Raw genomic sequence first — 27,257 nt, forward strand, 5'->3', positions numbered from 1 at the left:
ACAAGACGATCGGCGATCCAAAGATCACCTGACTGAAACGCAACATCGAATTGATCACACCGAATATCTTCAGATTGCAGATATGCTTGACCGGTGGTAGCTTCAAAATACACGCCGGGAACTCCTTGATACGCTACATGGAGAGTAGATCCATGCGTATTGCTGCAGCTTTGAAGAAACAAGGCTCAGATCGACGGAGCCGTTACTGTGACCGTTAACGACGGTGACTTCATCTGCTAGACCACCGATGATTGAGTTTGAACTTTCCGTTTCTAAGTTTGGCATTTTGGGTATATGAGAGAGTTGAATAAAAACAATTTGGGCTCTGTAGGTCTTTACAAAATTGGTAGACATGATTCTTTGTTATTGGGTTCTAATACTCTATGTGTTTATTTTTTCATTATGTGAACTAATGAAAGTTGCATACTTAAATTTTTTTTCATGGCAGTTCTAAACATATTATTTTTAATATTTGTGATTATATAACAATAATAGGTTAGTGTTAATTATGGATCATTAAGGTTTGAATAGTGATAAAATAATTAGAAAATACAAATAAAATAACAAGGCCGGTGCAAAACTATTAATTCAGACCTTAATTATCGGATCAGTTCAAGCTTTAACCCATGTCTTTTTCTGAAATTGCTAAAAATAAGTAATGTTCTCAAATAAATTCAAATATCAAATCTTCATAAATACATTAAATACGTAAGATTTAAAATTATGGAGCAATATTTTCTAATTAAATTCAAAAATTTCTAATTCAAAAATTTCTAATTGATATATTTAAATTTTTTGGCTTTTGTTTGCCAATTTAGATATGGTTTTTGAGTTTTTATAAAATAGTTTTAAATATTACGGGACGAATTGTATGACACGGGTTTGGTTAGGATTGATATTAATATAAATTTAAAATATCACTAATACATCGCTATAACACATATTAAATCCTCATTTTATTATTTAAAATTTAGCATACGGTATACCGCGGGTAAAATCAGTATAAGATGGGTTAAATCAGCATCTTATTCAAAATCATACAATTGAATCTATTGTTTTTATACTACGTCTATCTATAAAATTTCAATTTTTGTAATAAAATTTCGTCTCACGGTGTATTATACATTTAAATTAAACAAAACAATAGTATATATCTATAGAGTATCTTAAAACAAAATTTAATAAATTTTTCTAATAAAAATATAGACCCGCGGTGTACCGCGGGTTAATATCTAGTTTCGAATACATTAAAACAGTAATTTATTTTCTACACCGCCACATGAGAAAAAACAACTTCGAATGGCAAATCAAAGACGTGTTCTACACTAAAAGGGAAAAAACTAACAATAAATTAAACAAAATTTGGTAGTATAATATTACGTAGTAGTATTATTATTCTCAAAGACATAGTATTAATTAAAAGAAGTTGACATTGACCTAACAAAAATTCTTTAAACAAAGAAGAAAAATATGTTTGAGCAATAATGGAATGATTTTGTTGTCTGGAGAACAAGTTAAGCTGACGTGTCTAATTACCCAACAGGTCAGCTAACACACACATATAAACAAGTTATCCAATCATAGACGAAAAGCAAAAGGTTCCTTTTTTTGACTTTGTATCCATCCGTAGATCATCATCATCATCATCTTCTTCTTCCAGAGTTTTATCCTTATCAAATTCTCTCTCTGTAAGTTATCTATTGATTTCTCTGTTTCGATTTCTCTAGAATTACAAGGCAAATTTTCCCGTAAAGACGCAGAATTTGGATTTGGGTGTTCAAACAAATTTAGGGCTTTGTGTCTCAATTTGACTGTTTGTATAAATTATCAGAAGCAAAGATGAATAAAGGAAGCAGCTTTAAGATGGACAACGATTTCGGTGAGTCTTTTTTACTTTACTGATTTGATTTTGTGATCTTAGGTTGGAAACAGTATAAACACAGGTCTATCAGCGTTCGTATCTGTGTACATGTATGTCTGATTGTTCGAGATTGTTTTATGTGCAGAGAAGAGAAAGGCTGAGGCTGGAAGGATCAGGGAGAAATACCCTGATCGAATTCCTGTAAGTTCTTTTTTTTTTTTTTTTGGGGTTGATTTGATCTGATTTTGTTCTGTTCTTGTAAGGTTTTCTTATGGTTATAGATTTGTGTTCTGCGTGTGTTTCAATGTATGCTGTATTCAATTTCACGAACAAGAACATGAATCTTTGTAATTAGTTTCGTAGTTTAGTTAGTCTTTGTTTTGTTTTTTGACCTTTTTTGTTCTGTTCTGTTCTTGTAAAGTTTTCGTATGTTTTTGTACATGTGTTTGTGTGTATGCTGAATTCAATTGCACGAACAAGATCATGAATCTTCGTAATGAATATTCCTAGTTTAGGTTACAGAACATTAGCTTCGTTGTTTGAGAATCCAATACTGTGTTTTTTGTATTCAAGATTTAGATCATTTATCTTACATTGTGTTTGGTCGCAGGTGATTGTGGAAAAGGCTGAGAAAAGTGAAGTCCCAAATATAGACAAGAAGAAGTAAGTACCTTTTGATTGGTCATGTTAAACTTGTTATTTGTTCAATGTTTCAACACTTGTATGGAATTTTTGATTTGTTTTGGATTTTGATAAATGCAGGTACCTTGTTCCATCAGACCTAACAGTTGGTCAATTTGTGTATGTAATTCGGAAGAGAATCAAACTAAGTGCAGAGAAAGCTATCTTCATTTTCGTAGACAATGTTCTCCCTCCAACAGGAGAGCTAATGTCAAGCGTTTACGAGGATAAGAAAGACGAAGATGGTTTCCTTTACATCACTTACAGTGGCGAGAACACATTCGGTGCTTCTTCAATCTAATCTCTGACCTGAGAAACGGCCACGTATTAATGCTTCTTCCCAACTTTCAATTTGTGTGTATAGTTTGGTCTCAATCTTTATCATTTCTCAAATAATTGTGATTACTATCATCTTTCACTTGTAAAAAATGTACATAGACTAATCTTATAATATTATCTTCCTTGGTATTTATAAACGATACGTGTTCATTAGACTGGTATCGTTTGATGATGCCACATGAATCTTTTCTTGGATACCAAACGGACCTCTCTGATCTTATAAATTTGGATAAACTAGACCAAATCAAATCCAAACCAAATATTGGAAGAGTAATGATGAGATATAGACGTTTTGAATTTGTTTTTGGGATTATCTTGTCCAGTTGTATTTGGAAAAAACTTGATTGATTCTGATTCATAAGAAAAATCTAAAGGAATGGGGACTAATGCAATGTGAAATAATATCTTATCAACAATGTATAATGGATCTACACAACTATGAGCAAACTGATGCAGTGATGCATACCACCCAGAGAGACACTCTGGCTCAAAGTTTGTGGAGCCCTAACTCTCACAAACAAACAAAATCAAAACCTTGTCTTTTCCCTTTCTATGATAGAAAAAGAAAAAACAATTCCTAAAATTAGTCTAATCAATTTCATGGCCTCAAGTTGCAAACGCCAACTTGCTGGATAGTTTTGTTTCTTACTCAGTTTTTCTTCAGTCACTCACATGCTATTTTATCTCTCTGTTACTCTGTATATGTAATTAGTAATAACTTGTTCTATATAAACCACGTCCTATCTCTCCTTCACATTCACCCCAAAACATTACAAAAAGTTCCAATGGCTTCTAAGGCTCTTGCAGTTACTGCTCTTCTTATCACCCTTAATCTTCTTTTCTTCACCTTTGTTACCTCCACAAAATGTCCACCAACTACTCCTAAACCCCCAAAAGTCCCTAAATCCCCAAAGAAGGATCCTGCCGTTAAACCCACTTGTCCTACCGACACACTTAAGCTCGGTGTTTGCGCAGAATTATTGGGCCTAGTTAACCTTGTTGTTGGTTCTCCACCAAAGACTCCTTGTTGTACACTTCTTCAAGGTCTTGCTAATCTTGAAGCTGCGGTTTGTCTCTGCACCGCTCTTAAAGCCAATGTCTTGGGGATTAATCTCAATGTTCCTGTTGATCTGAGCTTGCTATTGAACTATTGTGGCAAGAAACTTCCTTATGGTTTCCAATGTGCTTGAAGATTTGAGACTTAAAAGGGAAAAATCTCTTTTTGCAATGTTTTAATTTGTTTGTTTCTACTGTTATCTATTGTTTTTGTGAGAAAATGCAAATTAATCTCCAACCTTTGTTTCTCTCATATTGAGTTTGATGTAATGCTTGAGCAGTTGAGCTTGTTAATGAAATTTTTTAATGTATGTTCTTAATATGTCTCCTCTTCTCCTCCATGAATTACGTACGATCATAAAGATTAATGACATACGCTATAGTCTATACTGTTCAAGCTCATACTTCAATGCCTCTATTTGGTTTAGAGGGTCTGCGTGGTCTCCCATTGGTTAATTATTATCCAACCCAACATAGGCCCATATGGCCCTATAAGTCCAGATCGACATGGACCACATTAGAAAGCGAAAGGCTAAAGCCGTCATTGTTGCATACAACACGTAAAAATTAGATGGTCCTGGTCCAGAAGTAGCGAAACACTGCGTTTTGTTGGATTCTTCTTTGGGAACTCGGAAATTGACAACTAAGCTCTTCTTGCTTACTCAATGTCATCGGGGAGTTTATAGTACAAAGATCGGAAAATGAACAACAGATCTACGGAGACTGAAGCAATCTCCGTTGGCAGATTTCGAGATCCGGTGCTTACGAGAGATTGCTTAGGATTCATTTTATCGTCATCGCATTATTGATTACCAGGCCCACCAAGTTGCTAGGGAAACACGTCAATAATATTAATGGGCCGATTTCTACTAGGCCTGATAACATATAGTCACTTGAGTCAAAGTGACTTGACCCATTTACATTGTTTGTTATTTTTTTTTTTTTGGCACAACATTGTTTGTTATTTATCTTCTTCTTTTTCTTGTTTTTTTCCTTTTTTTATTTAGTTTGTTTGTTATATGACTTATATCATTATCATGCTCATTATGATAAAGTCATTTTTGTTTGATTTGCTACTTATATTCATCACTCTATATTCCACCAAAAAAATGTCATCATTGGATTAGTTTTTTTTTTTTTTTTGATATATCAGTGGATTAGTTCTGATGAGTTCAAAGGTAATCCAAGGAAAAATTTAACCCTGATATATATGTCCTCTATTTCACAACAATTATCGATTTAACACATGTCTCAGTAATGATTTAATATACCGTTTACTGAATAATCATTATAAAACCGTTGGACCAATAAAATCAAACCATATATATGTAACCATCTCAAGAATCAGATTTTGGATGGAGAAATTTGAACAGACTCTCATCGTTTGACATGTTTCCGGGAAGCAAATGCTTGTGCATATTTCCTTGCAATGTAATTCCCCTATTGTTTTCTCTTCGGTAAATATTTGCCTGAACTCTCAGTTTGTAAATGAATCTTTTATCATTTTTATGATATATTCATTTCTGGAGGAAAAAAAAAAGCTTTGATCATCGTTGTATAGATCTATAACAGACTACTGATTATTTAATTTTAAATTTGGCGTTGAGCAAAATTAATAAAACATTTTGGTAAGTTAATTAATTATATAACTACAAATGAAAATTAACATAAGAAAGAGAAACCCCATTAATTAGCAAGATTTTTGATTACACAACAACAGAAAAAGACGCATGCATATATAAAAGTTCAAGAAAGATAAAGAAACCCAACTTTTGGATATCATAAACCCTAAGAAATTGGATTTCAATTCCTCAAATACTTAGTCGATTATATATATATATCTCTTTAATAAGGAGTCACACCAACGTTAGCAGCCGCAGGAGCGTAGAAACCTTCTTTCATCACCATGTTATCCTCTCCCTCCTATACAACCATGTTTAAGATATGATCAGCATCAATTGAAATGATAAATGTAGGTATAGTATACATAAAAGTATATACATTAAAGATGTAAGGGTATGTCGACAGATTAGGGTTTACCTGTTGGGGCATGTTGGTTTTCTTCACGGGTTGATTGTCTGGCACGAGCCCGAAGTGTATGTGGGGGAAGTGGGCCCACTGCATTACACATAAACAACATACGTACAAGACACATATCAACTTGTGTTATAACCCGACAAAATTCTTTACTCCTAATTTCAGCTATACCTACATATATGAGTTTATATATATATACAACTAATACAAGAGCAAGTATATATATATACGCATAGATAAAATCAAACCCTAGTTTCCGCCGGCAATCTAAACCAAGTTGTGATGTTAGTACTTAGTAGGATCACTGGCTTATTAGTAAATGAAATCAGAAATGCCCTAGCCATGGAGATAACTTCTAACTGGTTTTCAGCATTTTTTGAAATATTTATTGAACTAGATATATGTGTGTAAGTCTGGATTACCAAGGGGTTGGCCTCTTTTGGTTATTAAAATTTAATTTAACCAATGGATAACTAGTTAATATATATTTTTGGGATGTGAAAATTAAGGTTCTTACATTCTTGGCAGCAGCACTAAAGGCTTCTCTGTGGCTTATATCAGGATTACCAGCTTTGATACGTTGGATCTCCTCCCTAAAATAAAAACGTGACAGGAATTATATTAATGTTACACAGTTATGATTAGAATATGAATGATTGTTAAAAAAAAAAAAAAAAGACTCACTTGATAAATCGGTTATATGCGGATGGGACTCTCTGTCTTTTCTCTGGAGCTGGCAATGGCGAAATTCAACGGCAAAGACAAAGCGAAAAAACAAAAACTCAGACAGAAAGAGACAAACACTCATTAAAACTACTTTCATTGTCTTTTTTCTCTCTCACCCAAACACTTTCTCTCTCTAACCCATCATCACTTCATCATGTTTTTTTAAAGACAAGCCCATCTTCTAACATATTACATAGATTCTTTCTCTTTAGCTAGATTTCCGGGGGATCCATGAATCTATCTCCACTTTTCTTTTATCGTCACTATTTTAATGTTTACCAACACTAAAAGCCATCCAGGATATGTAGACAATCAACACATACTAAAGGTCATGGATTGATAATGAATTATTTAAATATACAAAATCTATCTCTCAAGTCCCCGTATAGTTTAACAATAAAAAATCTTCTTCTAAGTACAATTCAATGGTGTTAGGGTTGGAACGAGATCCAGTTAAATAAGAAAAGCTATGCATGTCTTTATTATAATGTCGATTCATCATCACAACCAAATTATAAATATGGTTAGCAAAAAAAGTTAAAATCCTAAGAAGTGAGAAGAATTAGTATCTTACGGCGGTTAACGGGTGGTGCTTTAGGAATCTCATGTTGTTGATGAAGATCCATGAAAGATGGTATGTCATTCATAGTAGGATGTTGATTCATCATCATCATATTCATGTTAGATGGTGCATCTCTCAGCTCCTCCTACAATAATATTTATATCCTTGAAGCTTGAGATTACTTCCAATAAGCTAAAATGAGACCCTATAAGATCATGTATTTGAATGTTTTAAGTACCAGAATATCCTGGGGGTTGAAGTAAGAGTGAGGACCGAGCTGGAGCTGGAGCTGGTTAGAGGCTGGGAGGACATATGATCTCATGTTCACCGAGAGGAGATTGGTACAGCAACCACATCGAACAGTTACGGTCTTGAACAAGCTTGTGTAAGGAACACTAACCTGTAAACACACACAACAAAGAGTGAATTAAAGAAAACCCCTAATTATATATAGATCAAGAAGATAAGAAAATGAAAGAGAAAAAGATAGAGAGAAAGTATTGAAGAGAGGTTATTATTTACCGCAAGAATGGTTTGGCAAAAGTTGCATTGGACATAGCAGAGATGCTCGGAAGGAGAGAAGTGGTCCGGTGAACAAACAGCTGAGGAAGGGGAGGACATAGACGACATAGACATCTTTTTTGTAAGAAGAGGAAAAAAATTGGAACCTGATCTTTTTTGGGAGAGTTTGGGGATTTGATTGATTGATGGGTATTTGACTGATCAGAGGATTCTTGATAAGGAGAAAATAAAAAACCCCACCATGATCTGATCTTCTTGATTGTTGGGTTGCTGTGTATTATATACCACAAAGGAAGATATAGAGAGAGAAGAGGTGAAAGGAGATATTAAATATAGTAGAGGGTAAAAAAACAACAAAGGCTCTAATTGTAGCCTCTAGGTCGTCTTCTAATAACTTTTTTTTCTTTTTCGTCTTCTAATAACGTTTTTGGTTAAAATAAATAAATCAAATTACATTATTTATTAGAGCTGAGTAATATTGTGTGTATGTATATAATGTTGTGTATTATAAACTTCTATTCTCCTTTCTTTTTCTTTTCTTTTTTTTGTATGCAGAAAATTCTCCAATGGGTTATAAAAAATTTAGGTTTTGAATAGTAATAACAGAATGGGCGGTACTGAACAAGCAAAATAAATGGAACAAGTTTGGATATTTGTGGAATAGATAAAACAAACCAAATACAAAAATATGACGGTGTATAATTAGCTAATTAAATGGTTTTGATTAACATACATTGTTTTTTTTTTTTCAAGTTTATTTATCGACAAATAAACATACATTGTTTTTTTTTTTTTCAAGTTCGAAAGCACACATGAAACACCATATAAGTTCTGTTCATTTCGAAACCACACACGAAACATGCATTGGTTTTGAAGTGCACGCAGTTCATTTTTCACAAACAAATTTTTCCATATGTTCTTAGATCGTTGCAACATAACAATTGAACTACACCATACCTCACTTTGTTTTTATTTATCAGTTACAGCTTTCGTAAAAAATTTGCATACTTTAATCAAAATGCAAAATCTTGATAAGTGGATCTAGATATTATATATTGTTAGACAATTTCTAGTTACACAAATGTTAAGCTACTTTGAACACAAAATTAATTGATAATAAATAAATAGGACTATTTTTTATACATATCACCTTTTTTTTTAGAAAAATATAAATATCACTTTAGATCTTTTGAACTTTAACAACAAACTCTTAATCAGGATGCGAGTTATTAATAAATCTTTGTTGTCAACATCCTATATAAGATTTCTTTTTTGATAATGCCTATATTAGAAATTCGGTTGACCATGCGGTCTCACCCTTACTAGAAAACGTAGACATTAATCATCTATTCCGTTGTACCTCTAAGATGACCTTGTGGTCACAAGGAGACAAGACTGATGACAAAACAGTTTAAGGATATTATCGCTTAAAGATGGACCTTTTTTCCATCTGATCTCGAACAATTATAAACCTAATTTTGCAATGAATTGAATTTTGGTGTATACAAATAAAAGTACATGTTAATAGATGAAAATTGGCATTTATGCTTCTATATAATTATAGAACAAGAAATTCTAACTAAAGTTTCAAATTTATAGCTAGTATACAAAACTTTTGACAAAAAAAATGAGATTCGATCAATATAGCCATGATCACTAAACTACAAACCACTTCATGATTTATTCACAACTTGAAATCTTAGGAGTAAGATGTAGTATGAACAAGGGAAGATTGAGGCATATTAGAAGATTCGCGAGCTTAGGCTTTGGGGTTGGGGTTGCACGTGATGACACATGTAATGTGTTTGTAAGTAAGTTAAGAAACGACGAAGTTTTAAAGCTTTGACAATAGAATTCGCAGTTCCCAATGGAGGAAGAGAGGAGAGAGAGAGAGGGCGGCAGAGGTGGGGGGAAGAAAGGGACGTGTGCATGGGAGTGATTAAGCGTCGCCTCATTCACCCGTTGTTGTCATTCCTTAATTACCACTGCCATTACTTTTTCTCGTTTCTCTATACAATTCCTTTTCTATTTTTTTATTAAATATAATTAATTTCAATTGAAACATACTTTGTTTGTATATATCATGTATGTATATGTAGAGATAAACATGATGCTCCATTTTTATTGATTGGTTATCATTAGCTTTTTAGTCAATTACATGATTGTTTTTCCCCCTCCATTTGAATATTTGGAATCATCCAAGTCTAGACTTTCTGTGAAAGCGAAAGTAAATTAATTCTATTTATGTAGTTAAAACTTCCGAGTAAACCGGCTGCTTGTCAATTAATATACTAGTATTAGTATTTCCGTTTAAGTTAATCGTTATTTTTTTGTTTTAAATATTTGGCATCTATCACATAATTATTTACGCACACTCTCAAGCTTGTATAGTGATTAACTAAGAACTAAACAAAGGAAACAACCAATATATTAATGTATTGTTTCTCAATGATAGTTTTAAAAGCGCCATGTATATGTACGTATTTATAGAAACACCATATTGGTGAAAGCCACGAGCAACACTCCACACGTAATTAATTTCTAACCTACATGTTTTTTTTAAAAGATATTCCATTCTCATTTCAAGTATAGATGTCTAAGAAAATATCTTTGCATCCACTTTCCAAATATGATATATGCTATGTATATCTATGTTTTGTCCAGCCAATTAAAAGTATTTCCTTGTATGTATATTACTATTTCTTACTAATCCGAAGAATCATAGAATTTGTAGATTATGTAATGCAAACTCAATCGTATTATCGTGTTATTGCAACTAGTATTTCCCCTTTCTTAAAAAACTAGTATTTCCTGCCTCCACATAACACTTAAGTGGTTAACTTAGTTAATATTGCGTATATCAGTAGCATTTTCATTTGGTTTGCAATCCATAACATCCGGTTACCGAAAATGCACATTACGTTGTAAATTCAGCATAACTTAAAATTACATACGAAGAATCAAGCTCCGAAATATTGCAACCAGCTACTATTTATTGCCTCACAATTAATAACATTTAAGTGGTTATATAAGTGTTTGACAAAAAAAGAAGAAGAAGTGGTTATATAGGTAAAAGGTCGACCAAAGATGCAAATATAATGGCGGAAGTTTTGATTATTAATTAAGGCGTGCATAATTTTTGGTTGTAATGAAGGAAAAGTTGAAAATGTTGGTCTGATCAGGCTTTACTAGAAACGTATATAATGTTAGGGTTAGCCCACACTTTTGTCGCAATTTGGGCGATGGGAATGCAGAGATAGTACACACATGTATTGGAATTTATATGTGTAATATGTGCATATACATGCATGCATGTGTGTACTGAGATCATAGGCGTGACATTGACATTTCCCTATTCTTTTCTCTTCTGATTGGTTTAGGAAAGCTTTTGCCATAAACCCCCAATCTATTTGTACATCTAATGAGAAAGTACTTACAATTTAATTGAAGCAATAATTCATACTCTCCACAATCTCATATATATGCATGATTATGAAATAATTCTTTTCGAAAAAGTAACTTATTAACTTGCCAATGATGTTTCAATCAATTAATTGATATCCATTAATTATAATGAACTTAATTCTTCAAATGGTGTGTGCATAATAGATTGTATGGGGAATTTCGCCTTTTCTAGAGTAATATATTACAATCTTTTACTTATTATATTACTTTTGTTTACATCCAAATTGTAAAAGGTTTAAACTGAAACCCACATATTTGAAAGTACTCCCTCTGTTCCTAAAGATTGATTTTTTAGAGATTTCACATATTTTAAGAAACAATTATTGTTTAATTATTTATTTTTATTTATCTTTTTTTAATAAACTATGAACCAATGGTAATCTGAAATAGTTAATCATTACGTCTTGAAATCTACGATTTATTAATATCAATTAATTAAAAATAATGAAAAAATCTAGAAAATTAATCTTTGTGGAACAAACCTAAAACACTAGAACATCAAACTTTTACAAACGGAGGGAGTAATTATTAGTGTCAATGGAAGTCAACCATCATTTGTCTTTAGAGATCAATTATAGACACTAATCAAGTTCACTACAAAAAAAGTAGACAAAGCCCATCACTATATAAGAAATAGCAACAGATATTGACAAATTTAAATATATATCATCTCACAAAGTTAATGTCGTTTTCCAAATATCAAATTTATCATCACCGACTAGAACCGTGTTACATGACACAGTACACTTCAATATCATACAGTTAATACTATTTCCGTTTCACTAGTTAAACTCATTATAGCTACTAATTAAAGACATTGAGAAATGACTACTTGTATTAGTTAAGTATACAGTACTTTGAACCGTTCTATAAGATAAGAAACTCTGTTGTAAACAAAAATAAAACAAAAATGTGCCTATGCTTGCTACTTGCCAGGGATGAGTTAGAAATGGGCTGTTGCGCAGAACAAAGAATAATGGCTTTTCAAAGTATCATATTTTTTATATATACACACATTCCTATATACATACATAGATGTGTGTGTGAATAAAGCATTTACTTATTCTGTGCTTGAAAAAGGTATCAGATATGAAGACTATAGGGTTTCTCCAGTTCTATTTTCTATCTTCTTTTTATACAAAAACTACGATTCTGAAAATCTCATTCAATTATTAAAAGTAAATGGGTTTTGTAAGATTCCGCTTTCTACATAATTCTTGTATAATTGGCCTGAGTAAATTATATATGGAGTAACAAATTCTCGGATATCAAGGAGAGCGACAGTGTGGGTAAAACAAAATTTACGAGTGGATTCAAACTCTGAAAGTGATTAAAAAAAGAGAACGATGTTCACATGTAGATGTATTTTTTATTTTGTCAACAATATAAATTTAATTACTTGAATATAAATATCCAGATGTTGATACTTCAACCATACTAATTAATACAAACAACTAAATCATATATCTGGTCACATATAAGAAATATTCTTATATCGTGTAATTAAACTAAAGTAGATGCGGAATAAGTGTAAATGTAACTAAAATCAACACTTAAGTTATTAGACAGAAAGAAAAAGCTACCTTCAAGAATTCATCTACAGATCCACATATAATTCTCAAGTCTCAACTAAGAAATATTTTTAGGCTCAAGCATTCGTGGTCTAGTGGCAGAAGCTTTGAGAAAGGATGAAACTCCCAAACCTGAGTTCGATTCTCCCTGTAAACAAAAACACATTTGTTTGGGAAGTCTGTCAGGTGGGCCTTGGTCCAATTGGTTTACCTGGTAGCCAGAAATGCAGGCGGCCTGACTACCCCCTGACACTTAGTCAGAAGGCATTTCAAACTCGGGATAGGCAGAGTGGTAGCCCGTAAGGGCCTAACCGTTAACACGGTGGACCAGTCCACTATGTAGCACTTCGGTGCATTTTTACCAAAACCGACCGGATAGCCGATATGGTTTATCAAAATAAAAAATATTTTTTTTTTTAGCCAATGTCCTCAGATGATCGTGATATCGTGACAAACTAACAACTATACTGAATACTAGAATACAAACTTCTTTCTGTATAAATTAAAATAAAGAAAGAGTTATTTAATTATTATATGATCAATGTTTTAAAAAATAAAATAAAAAGAAAGTTAATTTTGTGCTTGCACCTTTAATACATAGCCTATGTGTATGTATGGTTGTATGAATTGTATTTTAAATTGTAAACAGTAAATTTCACTGCAACAAGTAGAAAAGTTAAATAAAAGAAGAGTACGGAGTGGAGAGCTAGAGAGAGTAGGTAGGTCATAGGGTAGAGTCATGTAGGCTAATAGGTTAAGCATGTTTATGGACCGTCCAGGCTCCTCGGCTCCGACCCTATGGTCCGTCTCTTTGTCTTTATGTCGCAGGCTTCTCTTTGCCACGTGCATTCTTTTCTCTCCTCACATTTCCTTGTTAGGGCACAGCAACATGCCAAATTGGACATATTCAAGCCCTCTCTCTCCCTCCATATTTATTTTCTATTCTTGTTTCATTATATATTGTTATGTTATTAAATCTTTTGATGCTTAATTATTAATCACGTCCTACATTTCAGCGAAGCCTAATCAAAGACAAGAATGCAAAATATGACTAGATGAGTCCCGATTTCATCTCTGAAAAATAAACATCGAAGTACGACTGCACTTCCTTATTTGATATATGATACTCGAGGATTGCACCTCTTCTATCAATCACAATAAAAGCTCATTAGTTTATGTTTAATATCTATATATCTTCTTCTATTTTTTTTTATCATCAAAGTCTATATATCTTCAAATTTAATTATTTACTTGTATATTCTACCATTAAATACTTTAAATTTGACCATACTATTTCAACCACATTAATGTACATATAGACGACATTTAACGAGCTTTAATTTTTGGCATTTATGTATGTGTTTACATCTTTAATAGTTTGTGTTTAATTACATTAAAGACACAATTAATCTTTGACATAACATCATCTGCAAGTCGTAACTCAAACGTGATGTGATACAATCATACAAACGAAAAATATACCCCTAAGGGTTTTGAGTGGGCAGTAACAAACAGAAACAAAAAAATCAAACATAATAATGGTGTGCATTTAACAACCCAAGTCAATATTAACCATTACAAATCTCAGATAAAAATCTTGATACATTAATTAATACGAACAAAATTATGAGTCTTAAACAAACATAGAAGAAGAATAGTTCTATGAGTTTCATAAGTCCGATTGTTCCTAAGGGTTTGTATCACCGATCCGTGAGTTATCGAATATAGGTGATGGTTCAATGGTTGATTAGTGTACTATACTATAGTCTATAGATATCTCATATCAACTGTCTTTACAAAAATTATAATGATTATTTTTTTCACTTTTAACCAAAAAGAGAAACTGAGCCTCCTCTGATCCTTTCGAGTGTTTTATTGTCTGAAAATTCGTAAGAAACGGTCTCCCATTGGGAAGCGCAGAATCTAACAAGCTTTTATTTTAAAAAGAGCCTCTGATTCCTAGTCCTATGTCCAGCCAATGTAGAGCAAAAAGCCAAAAGGTAAAATATATTACAATCTCCTCCCTCCAAAAGCAATATTCAAACTATAATTAGTATTAGCTAACGAATCATACGTTGGAGTAACTCTTTGTTACTTTCCTCGTTTAGCCTATATCTCCGACGAGGGAGACTATATCCATCTATTCTTGGATTATCGATTTAATCCCAATTGTTTTTCATAGGTCCACATTTGACCATATTTTTTAGGGACGAAAACTTAGAAAAGTCAATCCGGCCTGGCTATTATGTGGGCTTTGGCCCACCACAATATCTCTAAACCGGTACGAACCACATTGATTAGCACTTCTTAAAACTATGTGTAGGACACAGAGTATAGACAGGGAAATAAATACAAAGGACTGGATCATCATTAGTGAAGTGTGTACCGACCGAAAATAAAGAGAGCGAGGCCTTTAGATATTATAATAACCTGAGTGGATGTAAATGTAAGCTGAAAGATCAATTTATGAGTTGGATTACTTTTTCGTACAAAGTATTGTGGTCGAGAGGACCAAACTAAGGGAGGGAGAGTAATAAAAATCTAACATAATAAAACAGAGCATAATGTGTGTATTGGACCACATTTTATGTTGGACCATTGTTGAAGAATTTAAGCGTGTGGTAAAATAAAGTACGTACCTGAATGATGTCACATGGATTGATCTTTGATGTTGTGAGATATATATGTTTCGAATTTTTACTTTACGCTGTTTTATGATTCAGGGTGTAATAATATTGTCCTACAAACATATAACCCAACACAAAAGCAAGAAAAAACTTGGAAAAAATCGATCTAGGGATGCCGAGGCAAACTCGTTTTATAGTTTAGGTGTATGAACATTCTGTTTATTTTGAGAGCCAGTAGATGATTAGAAACAACGTACAAGCAGCGATGACAGCGGAGAGGATAAGTGTGTCCCGAGAACGTTTCCTTTTAATTGAACCTATTAATTGAAAAAGCAAAAGTTGCTTAATGATAATAGAAGGTTAATGAGATTAGTTTAGAATATCACATAGAGGTTGAATAAAGATACCAAGTAAGCCACGAATCACTGGGAATTTGTCTCCAAGATTTTTTACTTTCCCTTGAACATCTGAAAACAGAGATCGTTGAGAGCCAAGAACTGCTCTTGTCGCTTGAGCTTGACCAATCACATCATCAATCTGCAGCCAAATTGTCCATAACATCATCATTAGAAAATTACCTTATAAAATGGGCTATTAACAGAATATATCACTCAGATTACAAATGCCATGATTGCAGAAAGTATCTTACATGGGATATACTTCCATGAATTGAAGCTCTCTCCCTTAATACTTGCACACCCGGTGACATACTACCAGAAGCCTGCAGAAGCAAAAACAGAACCAAGCTTTCAATCAAAATGTGAGCATAGAAGAATGTGTATCGCCAATCATAATAATACTCAGTTTCATACTAAAAGGCTATAGGAGACTCATTACCTTATATTCACTTATGTCATCTCTGACAGAACTCAAAAGCTCAGCATGTTCTCTCATCGAGTTTATATTTCCTTTTATTCTTCGAAACTCCTATAAATTTACATGAAATCACATCATTATAAGATACATAGGTCCGATAATATGTACACTTTCTTACTCCTTACTACTACAGAAACATAAGTAACGATAAACAAAAGCCACAATGGTGAAAAGTTTTTTTTGCTTTGCACCATAAAACGGGACAGCGATTACTCATCTTATATCTCTGAATCACGGATACATGACACCACAACAGTGGATAGTAGAACCAAAACAGTGTTTTTTTGCAAAAGGCATCTATTAACTTATCTATCTTCTGCATTATGCTACAGAGGTATTGTGCTGAAAGATTGTTGCATTAGTAGCATTGAGATCAAAATTGTCAAGTTCGAGATCCCCGATATATTACAAGTTAGCAATTACTCCAAAATTTCACTAAAACTATGAAAACAACAAATGAATTAGGTGAAGGGGATAATTATTGAAAACTATGAAAACAACAAATAGCTTAAAAAAGGAAAAAAGTCAAATATAGTGCAAGAAAACCTGGGTATATTCATGAAGTATATCCCTGTGCCTAGCAAGCTTTTGAGTAACCGATGTAGTGGGTGCAGCAGATGCAGCACATCTACTCATGGAATCATTAATGTCCAACAACTTCTCAAGCAACGATTGAATTTCCATCTCCATAGACTTCCATGATCTCCCCGATCCAACGGTTGGAGACCCAGCGTCAACATACCCTGACACCAAAACATATGTAAATCTGGTAAGGAAAGGCACCTCAACTTTTCATTTCAAGATTTTCTAATAATTCATGAGAAGAACAATATGTAATACAACAATGCAATTCTTAAAAACTGAATGCTAATGCAAAACAGTAAGCTTAAAACACAAAAACTCTTCTTACAAAGTCGATTACACATGGAAAAATCACAGAAAATCTGAGAGAAAGTACTATCAATTGCAGCATTACTTCACCTTAATTCTTACAAATTCGCTGGGAACATTATTCAAACACATTCAGATTTATTCATTCTACATCACAGAAATGAATTTAAGCATTGAGGAACCATAACAGAGACTGAGAGACAGTATCGATCAAAATTCAATCCAATGAAGAGATCACATCCAAAATTGATTCCTCGATCCGTATCACATTACGGACTACTAACTCCACATTCAAAACTGCAACATACCAAAGCAATGGAAAAGGAATAAAAAACACAGAGAGAGCATGATCAAGCGGAAAGGAAGAAGAACGAACCGCCTTGAGTAAACCTGGCGCCGAGCTTAGCGTAAGAAGAGAGCTTAACGTCTAGATCTCCTTCGATTTTACGAGCTTCCCGCCTAAGTTCTTCCCAACCAGATTCCTGCAGATCCAGACTCGATTCTGTCATTTTCCGATCTTCAACAATTCAGATCAGTAACCTCTCCGTTCTAAGATAACTCGCCAGCTCCGCCGTGAACCAATGCCGGAGCTCTCGGTACAACGACGATCTGATTCTAACTGAAATCGATGGAACCAATTTTAGCAGCAACGATGACGCGAGGATCGCTCTTCCCTCCTCCGCTTCTTGTTCGCTCGACTGGTTATGGGCCTTTCTAATCATGGACTTTTAAAAATGGGCTCATTAAGGCCCAGTTATGGTAAGCCTGAATTGGGCTCTCCATTAAGTTGACTTTTGAAGCTAAGTGACACGTTCGTGTAGGTACGAACTGTACGGAAACACGAAGCTGATGAGTTGGGACATTTTTTTTTTTTGATAAACCCTATCGGCTATTCGGTCGGCCCCAGTAGGAACGCACCGAGGTGCTACATAGTGGACCGGTCCACCGTGTTAACGGTTAGGCCCTTACGGGCTACCACTCAGCTTATCCCGAGTTTGGAATGCTTTCCGACTAAGTGCCAGGGTTAGTCAGGCCGCCTGCATTTCTGGCTACCAGGTAAACCAATTGGGCCAAGGCCCAAATGACAGACTTCCCAAACAAATGTGTTTTTGTTTCCAAGGAGAATCGAACTCAGGTTTAAAAATTTTATCCTTTCCCAAAGCTTCCTCTGCCACTAGACCACGAATGCTTGGGCGAGTTGGGACTTATAATGGAAAGATTCCATACGATCACGATCGAGAGAAGTGTTTGGAACAAACTTCTTTCAGATTCCTATTATCGAAAGGTCCAAATCAATTTGTTTTTTTGTGATTCAGAAATTGCGCTTAACTTTTTATGATCAAATCATAGTTTTTACTGTAGATTAGAGAACTCATAGCCAATTGTAACGTTTAACTGTGACTAATAATATAGTAGGAAAAATCATTTAGTATGGGTTTGTAGAAACAGTACGGGCAAACAGAAAAACATGATCACGAAAAACGAATATCTTCTCCAGCTGGGTCATATCCATTATGAACGTTTAAACGTCTTTTAGCTACAACAAATTATGATTAACAATGTATACAAAAAAACTGTCGGTTGAAACACACAAATTGATTTATGTTTAATTTTTTGTTTTGCTTGTATTAAGCTAGTGTGTAAGTACATTTTACACTGCATAATTTTGTTAGCTAATATGGTATCAGAGTGCATGCAATCACTCATCTCTCATGTGCTTTTTATTTTATTTTTTAAAGATCAATTTTGTTTTAGTTATATTTCATTTCTTTAAACTTCCAAGATTTTTTATTGGATACACTAGAAACACGATATTAATTTACATAATGAACTGTGATTGTGTAAAGTAAATCAAAATATAAAACTTCTCTTCTCGGCTTTGATTCGTGGGGAATTCACCATTTTAGCTCCAAAAAGCTGAGTGAATATCCTCCAATTACTCAAACTAGATCTATCTTTATTCGTCTTTTGCTTAAAGTGTTTTTGTCCTGATATTAATATATATATTAACCATCATCAACGTACGCAAGTAACGCAACTAGAGGACACACCGTACACATTTTGTTCTCGTATTATAATTGTATTATATGTAATTTAATTTTATCAAAATCACAGACAAAAACATCTGAAAACAAAATGTAGATGATCACTAGGGCACTAACCTGAAAAAACATTAGATGATCACTAACAAATAAATAAAACGAGATGGTGGGGATTTTGATCTCGTGTAAGTGTTACCGAATAAGTTCAAAACTTTGTCCCACTTGGCCAGCACACGTGTGGTGGCATAATTGTCTTCATCTTCAAAGTTCAAACATGCTTAAGTATGAAGTTCCGACAAAACATTTTCAGAATCAAAGATTCTTTATCCCTCTGTTTGATAGATTATTATGTTTTCAGATTCAAAATCAACATAAATAATATGTGCATAAAAATTTACACGCTAATTAAACAACCATAAATACTTTGATACTGCTATTTTTTTCGTTTTGTGATCCATAACCCATCAAAACGTTCATAGATAAACGATAAACGTAGGCTAACGGTTAATGGGACGTGTCATATTTAATTTAGATTCTTCTGGTTTGGACTATTTGCCAAGCAAAAGAAAAATATGGCAGTTTTAATCTAATCCAACGGTCACAAAGCTTAATCTTCATCTAACCGTTCATTTATTTAGACTCCATATAAACTCCTTTAAAGACCTCTGTCTTTCACTCATTCTTCTCTTGATCTCTTCTTCTTTAACGTTTATATACATCGAAAGCATTTCTTTCTTTTCCGTTCACATCATTCTCGAATTTGTGTTTTCCCTAGAAATTGTTTTATTTTTCTTATAGATCAGGAAACCAAGAAAATGTAAAAAAAGATTGATTGATTTATTTATTCTCGTTCAAATGAATCACTTTTTATTTGACTCGTTAGTCCATGTCTCGTCTCACTCTCTTAACCTCTATTTTCTCTCAGATCTCTCAAAAAGTGTAGTTTTGTGACAAAACTGTTTTTTTAAGTTAGCTACAAGAAGATGAGGAAGATCATAGGGTTTAGAATCGGGAGACGAGTCTCAAGATGGATCCTTCGGAAAACCCGGATCCGACGTTCCGGATACAACCGAATACACTCGACCCGACAAGCTTGCATGCTGAGACCATTCTCCAAGCTCAAAAGTTGGGGCCAACGTCTTAAGCAAAGTTTCAGACGTTTCAGGTCTACGAGAAGATCCGGATACATACCCGTTGATCATAAGAAACCCGACCCGGTTCCAAGGGGACACTTAGCGATCTACGTGGGTCAAAAAGACGGTGACTGTCATAGAGTTTTGGTACCCATCGTTTACTTTAACCATCCTTTGTTCGGTGAGCTGCTTCGAGAAGCCGAAAAAGAGTACGGATTTTGCCACGAAGGAGGTATCACTATTCCTTGTTTGTATTCGGACTTCGAACGGGTCAAAACCCGGATCGCATCCGGGTCAAGTTCTCGGATATTTCCATGGAGCCGTCACTGCCGCAATTGAAGACAATTACGGAAAACAGTTCTTAGGATTTTCAAGCTTTTCCTTAGTAGATATTGTTCCCTTTAATTTACCATTTTCTAATCTTGTTACTTTTTGTCACTTTACTCTTTTTCTTGTGATAGTCAATTATACAGTAAGGTGATAATGTAAATAATTATTGAAGAGGCTAATAGTGATTATCGATAATGATGTGATTAGCATGGGGACACTTAGTGGTATACTGTCTTTGGACATTGATATAAAGATCAAATGGAATTGATGAAACACCAAAGGAAAAGTGTAACACGATTCTATTCTCTCTATGGGTCTACTCAAGATTTTTAGCTATCAATCGCAAGGATATGTTTGTTGCTTGCTTATGCCCACTAACTAATTATATATTTTGAATACTACTACTTATACCAAAAGAAATATATTTCGAATACTATTTAAGTATGGCTAGGTTAGACGACAAAATATTTTGGCTTTTGTGGTTGCCTTGTCTGATTTGGATACGAAACACTTTGACGTGAAAGATGTTCAAATCTAAAATGAGCGTCGCGATGCGATTGATATCCGAAAGAACAACTAATTTATCAATGTATTTTGACTTCTGGTTATATAATTTTGAAACTGTTCACACACTTACATACATAGTCAAAATTAAATATGAATTATTTAAATTTAGACTCTGACAATATTAATACAAACTACTAAAGTACTAACTAGATTACAGGTTTCAAGCAGCTTGCTGGTTAAAAATATTCGGTTGTTCAAGGTACACATAATGACTACATATATAAAGGTACGTATCTGAATACTCATGATCAAATGAATATGGAGAGAATATTAAATTGATATTTCATGTGAATTATATTGGCGATTCGTTCACAAGTAGAGTACAAGTTTTCATTATATAAAACTTTTACATCGTTTTTTTTTTATAAAGGCGTAAAAAAAAAAAAAATTCTGATTTAAGACATTAATTAACCAATCCATGTATAGCGTAAAAAAAAAATTACATCTAATATATAGCTCCAATCCATGTTTAAATTAACCAAAAAAAAAAAAAAACACCTGCATGTTTTGATATTTGTGGTCATGTTTAATTCTGATTTAAGACACTAATGTAAAATGTTTATAGTGATATACGGATCTCGTTTATATATTTATCTAAATGGTTTTACCACTTCCACAAAAAAATGATATTGGTCAGCTAAAAATTAAAGTACGAATTATTGGCCTGGCCGTAATATGTATTTGAAAGCCATCTATATCATATATACTATAAAATTAGCAGTTAGTTATTATGAAGAAAATAGATAGAAGATTTTGTTGCAACTGTGTCAATAAGTGTTTTCGTTCGATCTGTAGAGTAACGTACATAATTACTATTTTTCGATAAAGAAAGAGGCTGACGAGTGGCGAGTAACGCATTTTACCCAAAAAAGACTTGACTTAGTGAGAATCGCACTTACGCAGAACATGAATCGTAATCCCAGAGACTAACCAAACATGTTAACTAAAACTATCCGTACAATCAATGCAAGCATGTATGAACGGAAAACAATAAACGACGTGTGGGTTCGGGCACTGCTTGAGTAGTTGTAAATAGAAACTAAGTTATGGAAATAATACATGCCACGGTTCTTGGAATAACTTTCTCCACTTGACCTTGTAATATGCATATTATCTATTGGTGGGATCTTTCCTTTTCAGGTGTATTAGTCGTAGATCCGCAACTAGACAAATAATTTTCATAGGTTGATCTATAATTTGGCTTGAGTTATAGATTGGTCCAAGTTTAAGATTTAATTATTGAGTTGACATTAATTTGCTTGTGTGGTCGTAACCATTAGCAGTTTTGGTCCATACAAAAAGAATATACCAACTTGTTGCTGCATGAGGCTATTAGATGAATGTATCATATTAATATATACATGTGACCTGAACTTGTAACATAATGGCTTGTGCTACTGTCGTGACCACTGAAGTTAAATTAAAATAAATAAAAAATAAAAAGAAGTTCAAATTTACATATTTCATGTTGTCGAAAAAATATTCACACATATTACATATATAACAACTTCTTTCAAAGAACAATAAACTTATAAATTATGTTATATTCCCGATTAATTTATCTATATATTTTTCATAAATTACTCTTGCTTTGATGTTTTATCATAGTTTTCATAACTAGTAATATTGTTCCGAGTATATATGTAATTAAGAAACTTTATATTTGGGTATATTATTTATTAATCAAATGAACAATCCCTATTTATGATTCAATTTTGATTAACAAAGGATCGGAGATGTCAATTAGTATTTATACACTTTTATGAAATATCTTAGTTATTAGCATTACAACATTGGGCCATTGTTTGGGTTATGGAGAAGCTTAATGGGCCATAAGATCCATTATATTCGACATTCGGCTCAAGTCAACACAATGACTCGACTTGAATCATTTTTGATTTTTGTGTGTTAAAATTTGAAACGGTAATAGAATCATATGACAATTTATTTCAGATAAGACAGAATACAATATCTTTACAGAAAAAAATGAAATTGCATAAATGATAGTAATATGTATAATTATACAAGAGTTTCTATAATGTAACAAACAATATTTATTCTTTGTAATAGACGAATCAATTGCGTCGTATATACAACTTTGCATCATACCATATAATATCAGTCATATACTCATTAGAGACCAGAAGTGAACGGTACGGTAGATGGAATCCAAGAGCTACCGGCAAGGAAAGTACCAACAGTAAACTTGGAAGCCTCTGAAGCAGAACCAAGGACCCGAAACCCTGGCCATGTGACCCGACCCGAAGTTGAAGCACCCGGACCCGTATTTTGAAACTCAGCATAGAACAAAGTCTTCAAAGCGAAATTACCATTCCACTCGAGCCAGCCACGTGGATCAATCAAACTATCAAGAGAAGTCTTCATAAAAACTGTTCTAGAATATTGTCTCCAAGGTCGACCCAAATAAGTCTTGGTGGATCCCAAAACGGGTCGAAGATCCGAAGCGGCGGTGACCCGAGAGTTGTGGATAATAATACCCGTGTTTTGATTCGGGTCGGATCTTCCTTGAGCGGTGATTGTGTTGGTCTTACTACGTGGACGACGTGCGAAGATGTTGCAGTTCTGGAGAACCGCTGCTGCGTTTCCGAAGATAAAATCGACAGTTCCATAAACGTCGCAATCGCGGTAAAACTGACGGTTGGAGTGAACGTAGAGTGTGTCTTGGTAAGCTTCGAAACTGCATTGGTAAAAAACGGATAGATCCGACCCGGATCTTAGAGCTACTGCTTGTGCGTTGTTTGCACCCGCCGTGTTTCGAAACGTGATCCCACGAGCGATAAACCCGTCTCCGACCGCAGCTGCAATAATGTGAGAAAAACGATTAGTTATGAGTTATGACTTTAAACGTGATCGAAATTTTATCATAAAGTATGGCTCTAGACTCTAGTGTAGCACTTTGAATATGTTTTTTTTAATAATATATATATATAACTTACGGGAAAAAATAAACAGCTTAGGAATTTATCAAATTATTATATGTGTCATTTCACGCTATTTCACGCTTTATCAACCAGATACGATATTGTCATGTTAATGAATACTGATACTGTAAATTATTGAGTAATAGTGGAGGATTGCGTACACTTCAAAGTATTCCATGAAAAAAAAAAAAACTGCGTTGACTTATATGTTTTATGACTTCTCACTATCATAAAAGTGTACGGACTTTTTTTTTTTTTTTGCAAGAAAAATATTTTGACCTATAATTGTAGCGAATTCAAGACCAAATCTTAAAATCTTGAATCTATACAACCTATAAGACGCTGTGCGTGGTTCTTTTATATCCCTTTCAATTTTGCTATCTAGTTTGGTGTATTCATTCACGTAACATTTCGCAAACTAAACCCTATTATACTATATACTATATATCTTATCACTAAAATTAACAAAATTAATCATTTGTTGTTTTGTAACCATACGTACCGACAGTAGCTGAATTAAACGTTGTCGTTCCTCCTCCAACACTTTTGCTTCCGGTAATAATCGTCTTCCCTATACCATCACCTCTCAACATAACATTCTTTTTTCGAATCTCAAGATTCTCACTGTAGACGCCTTGCTTCACATATATCACGAACCTACCACTCCCCGAAGCAGCATTAATCGCATCTTTTATTGTCTTGAAATTACCAGACCCGTCTTTCGCCACCACTGCGTTATCTTTTGGCGTCGAGCTTTGCAAAAGTTTCCGGTCACCAGGTTTGACCCACGACGGGAACCCGTCTTTCTCGGGTGGGGTGTAGTTGAAAGGAACTTTGTTAATGGCGAGTGTGTTGCATAAAAGATTCGAGACGTTGTTTGACATCAAAGGAAGGACGACATCGGTAACACCAAGCTCTAAGAACCCGGCTCGACACGTGTCAAGATTGGTTAGAGCTGTGCTTAGCCATGTTTGCGCGTCAGTTTTTGAGCACTTCACGTTGGGGTCCATTGTCTCGTTGATTTTAGAGACGGTGAGGTCATAGAGCTTGATACAATCTTCCCACGCTGCTTTTTCACGTGTGTCACGACACTTTGGTCCTAGTGTGAACGCGTGGGTTTTGGCGAGGACGGCTCGGTCTAATGCGAGTTTCATTGAGATTTCGAGGAACTCGGATTCAGACTTTATGGGTTTATTGTTTGAGTTATGGGTTAGGAAATACTCGCAAGGTTTAGGGTTTGGAGTTTGGCTGCACCACGCTTTCACGTCTTTCTGGTTGTACCCGGAAACGGTCGATGCCACGAGGATGCATAAGAACACAAAGGTAATAATATAAGCTCGAAAAGCCATCATAAGACCAAATGTTTTGAGAAACGAGAAGTTTGTGTTTGAAGGTATTGTTTGATGAGATTTGTGTCTTGAATCGATGTGTTTATATAGATGTGGGGACTTATGCTTTTTTATTTAAATTAATAATTAAATATATTAATATGTAATTTCATTATAGTTGAAGCAAAAAAATAAAAGTATAAAAGACTATACCAAGTTACCAACCAATGGATTGGTATAACGATCATGCCGTCATATATTCTCAATGTTGAATTTTAATTTTCTTGTTTGGGCAATCATTTTTGACGTAATACGCTTTGATTTGACTACGACAAATTAAAGTGATATTGAATAATAATCAGAAAAAATAGTCTACAATCGAATGTTTTACAAAATATTGGACACAGATTATTAGTGATAGCATGAAAATAATAGGTTTACGAAAAAGCAGAAATCCTAATTAGTTACTAGATATATTTGTTTCTCAAGATATATTATATATATAGTTCTTAATGTCAATAGCATTACTGGCATAAACGCGTCTACGTGAGTTAAATTAAACTCAATAAAAAATCAAAGTCATATATGCCTCGCATTTGTATAGTTTGTAGCAACAATAATAATATGTAGGTCAGGCAGAGACAGTGTAATCGCTATCCACAAAGACTAATCAACCGTCGACGTTAACTTCGAAATATTGACAAGTTTTTTTTTTAATCAATATAATCGACTCCTTGCCGTAGCGCACTGTATACGACCACATCAATTTGCACAAAAGACTGTATAAAGGGATTTTTATTTTATTTTAAAGATTCTGTAATTAATCTTATTTTGAAAATGCGTTTCATGCTATTCCTAGGTGAAACATATGTAGTATTTTGAATTGGCGAACTTTGATTTTTTGTTTTTCTGGTAGTTTGTGTGTACATATACAATCATATATACTAGATAAAAGATTCTTTAATTCTAAAGGTGTTCTAGCTAAATTATTAATTAATCATTTTGTAAATTATACATTCATACACAAAAACTACAAAAAGAACTTTGAACTTTGTATGCGAGAACTCAACTTCCAAAACAAAAGATAACTTTGTTCACCAAATGAACTAGCCACACAAAATTACCCATTTATATCATTACGACAAAACATATAATTAGTAAGTTGTTCTGAATAAAGTCAATAAAAGTAAGATGTAACACAAAATTACTGAAAACATATACATCTTAATTCGTACGTCCAAGTAATTACAGAATTTGTAATAATTTCAAATAATAATAGATACAAAATTTGGGTTAAAGTTCATGTTTAAATATATGGAAACGGCTCTTTTTTTTTGGTGGGTAGAATGGAACTATGAAATCTCCGGGCTGGTGGACAAAATTTTAGATGTCAAACTGTGCTTAAAACTAATTAAGTTGTTAAGGAAACATATATAGATAATAGATTCCACCATTTTATTAGTATATGTTTTGTCTCTTTTCAAATTAAACAAATCGAGAATACGTAAGCCTATGTCGATGGTAGGTATAGGTCATCTAATATTTAAAAGCAAAAGATTCTAATGATCTTATCCGTCCAAAATCTGATTATTAAGAGGTTGGTCAAGAACTTGTTACATGCAATGCACAGCTATATATGTTTCTAATACTACTAGAAATTCATCCGTCAACGTTTAAATGAATGAGAACTGATAACTAACT

General features: G+C 33.7%; 6 protein-coding genes across 6 annotated transcripts; 3 read left to right on the forward strand and 3 right to left on the reverse strand.

Annotated features, from left to right (window-relative positions):
* Positions 1-1,577: 1,577 nt before the first annotated feature.
* Positions 1,578-3,034, forward strand: LOC9318066 (autophagy-related protein 8e). Its single transcript, XM_002880117.2, has 5 exons — positions 1,578-1,688; positions 1,832-1,879; positions 2,007-2,062; positions 2,472-2,524; positions 2,624-3,034. Exons 2-5 carry the CDS (start codon positions 1,840-1,842, stop codon positions 2,841-2,843), a joined length of 369 nt encoding a protein of 122 aa, XP_002880163.1. The 5' UTR covers positions 1,578-1,688; positions 1,832-1,839; the 3' UTR covers positions 2,844-3,034.
* Positions 3,035-3,513: 479 nt separating this feature from the next.
* LOC9316231 (14 kDa proline-rich protein DC2.15) lies at positions 3,514-4,259 on the forward strand. Its single transcript, XM_021027085.1, has one exon. It carries the CDS (start codon positions 3,667-3,669, stop codon positions 4,069-4,071), a length of 405 nt encoding a protein of 134 aa, XP_020882744.1. The 5' UTR covers positions 3,514-3,666; the 3' UTR covers positions 4,072-4,259.
* A 1,340-nt stretch (positions 4,260-5,599) lies between these two features.
* Positions 5,600-8,102, reverse strand: LOC9316232 (axial regulator YABBY 1). Its single transcript, XM_002881954.2, has 7 exons — positions 7,785-8,102; positions 7,501-7,662; positions 7,275-7,407; positions 6,659-6,707; positions 6,492-6,567; positions 5,978-6,055; positions 5,600-5,860 (listed from the first exon to the last, which is right to left on the reverse strand). Exons 1-7 carry the CDS (start codon positions 7,896-7,898, stop codon positions 5,783-5,785), a joined length of 690 nt encoding a protein of 229 aa, XP_002882000.1. The 5' UTR covers positions 7,899-8,102; the 3' UTR covers positions 5,600-5,782.
* Positions 8,103-15,484: 7,382 nt separating this feature from the next.
* Positions 15,485-17,952, reverse strand: LOC9318067 (Golgi SNAP receptor complex member 1-2). The gene is made up of 6 exons (XM_002881955.2): positions 17,591-17,952; positions 16,870-17,066; positions 16,285-16,374; positions 16,097-16,168; positions 15,855-15,984; positions 15,485-15,764 (listed from the first exon to the last, which is right to left on the reverse strand). Exons 1-6 carry the CDS (start codon positions 17,721-17,723, stop codon positions 15,667-15,669), a joined length of 720 nt encoding a protein of 239 aa, XP_002882001.1. The 5' UTR covers positions 17,724-17,952; the 3' UTR covers positions 15,485-15,666.
* A 1,982-nt stretch (positions 17,953-19,934) lies between these two features.
* Positions 19,935-21,082, forward strand: LOC9318068 (auxin-responsive protein SAUR36). Its single transcript, XM_002880119.2, has one exon. It carries the CDS (start codon positions 20,240-20,242, stop codon positions 20,726-20,728), a length of 489 nt encoding a protein of 162 aa, XP_002880165.1. The 5' UTR covers positions 19,935-20,239; the 3' UTR covers positions 20,729-21,082.
* Positions 21,083-23,210: 2,128 nt separating this feature from the next.
* On the reverse strand, positions 23,211-25,798 carry LOC9316233 (probable pectinesterase/pectinesterase inhibitor 17). The gene is made up of 2 exons (XM_002881956.2): positions 24,731-25,798; positions 23,211-24,105 (listed from the first exon to the last, which is right to left on the reverse strand). Exons 1-2 carry the CDS (start codon positions 25,578-25,580, stop codon positions 23,420-23,422), a joined length of 1,536 nt encoding a protein of 511 aa, XP_002882002.1. The 5' UTR covers positions 25,581-25,798; the 3' UTR covers positions 23,211-23,419.
* Positions 25,799-27,257: the final 1,459 nt, after the last annotated feature.

This window comes from Arabidopsis lyrata, assembly GCF_000004255.2.
Source record: "Arabidopsis lyrata subsp. lyrata unplaced genomic scaffold ARALYscaffold_4, whole genome shotgun sequence".
In the NCBI taxonomy this organism is placed as follows: domain Eukaryota; kingdom Viridiplantae; phylum Streptophyta; class Magnoliopsida; order Brassicales; family Brassicaceae; genus Arabidopsis; species Arabidopsis lyrata.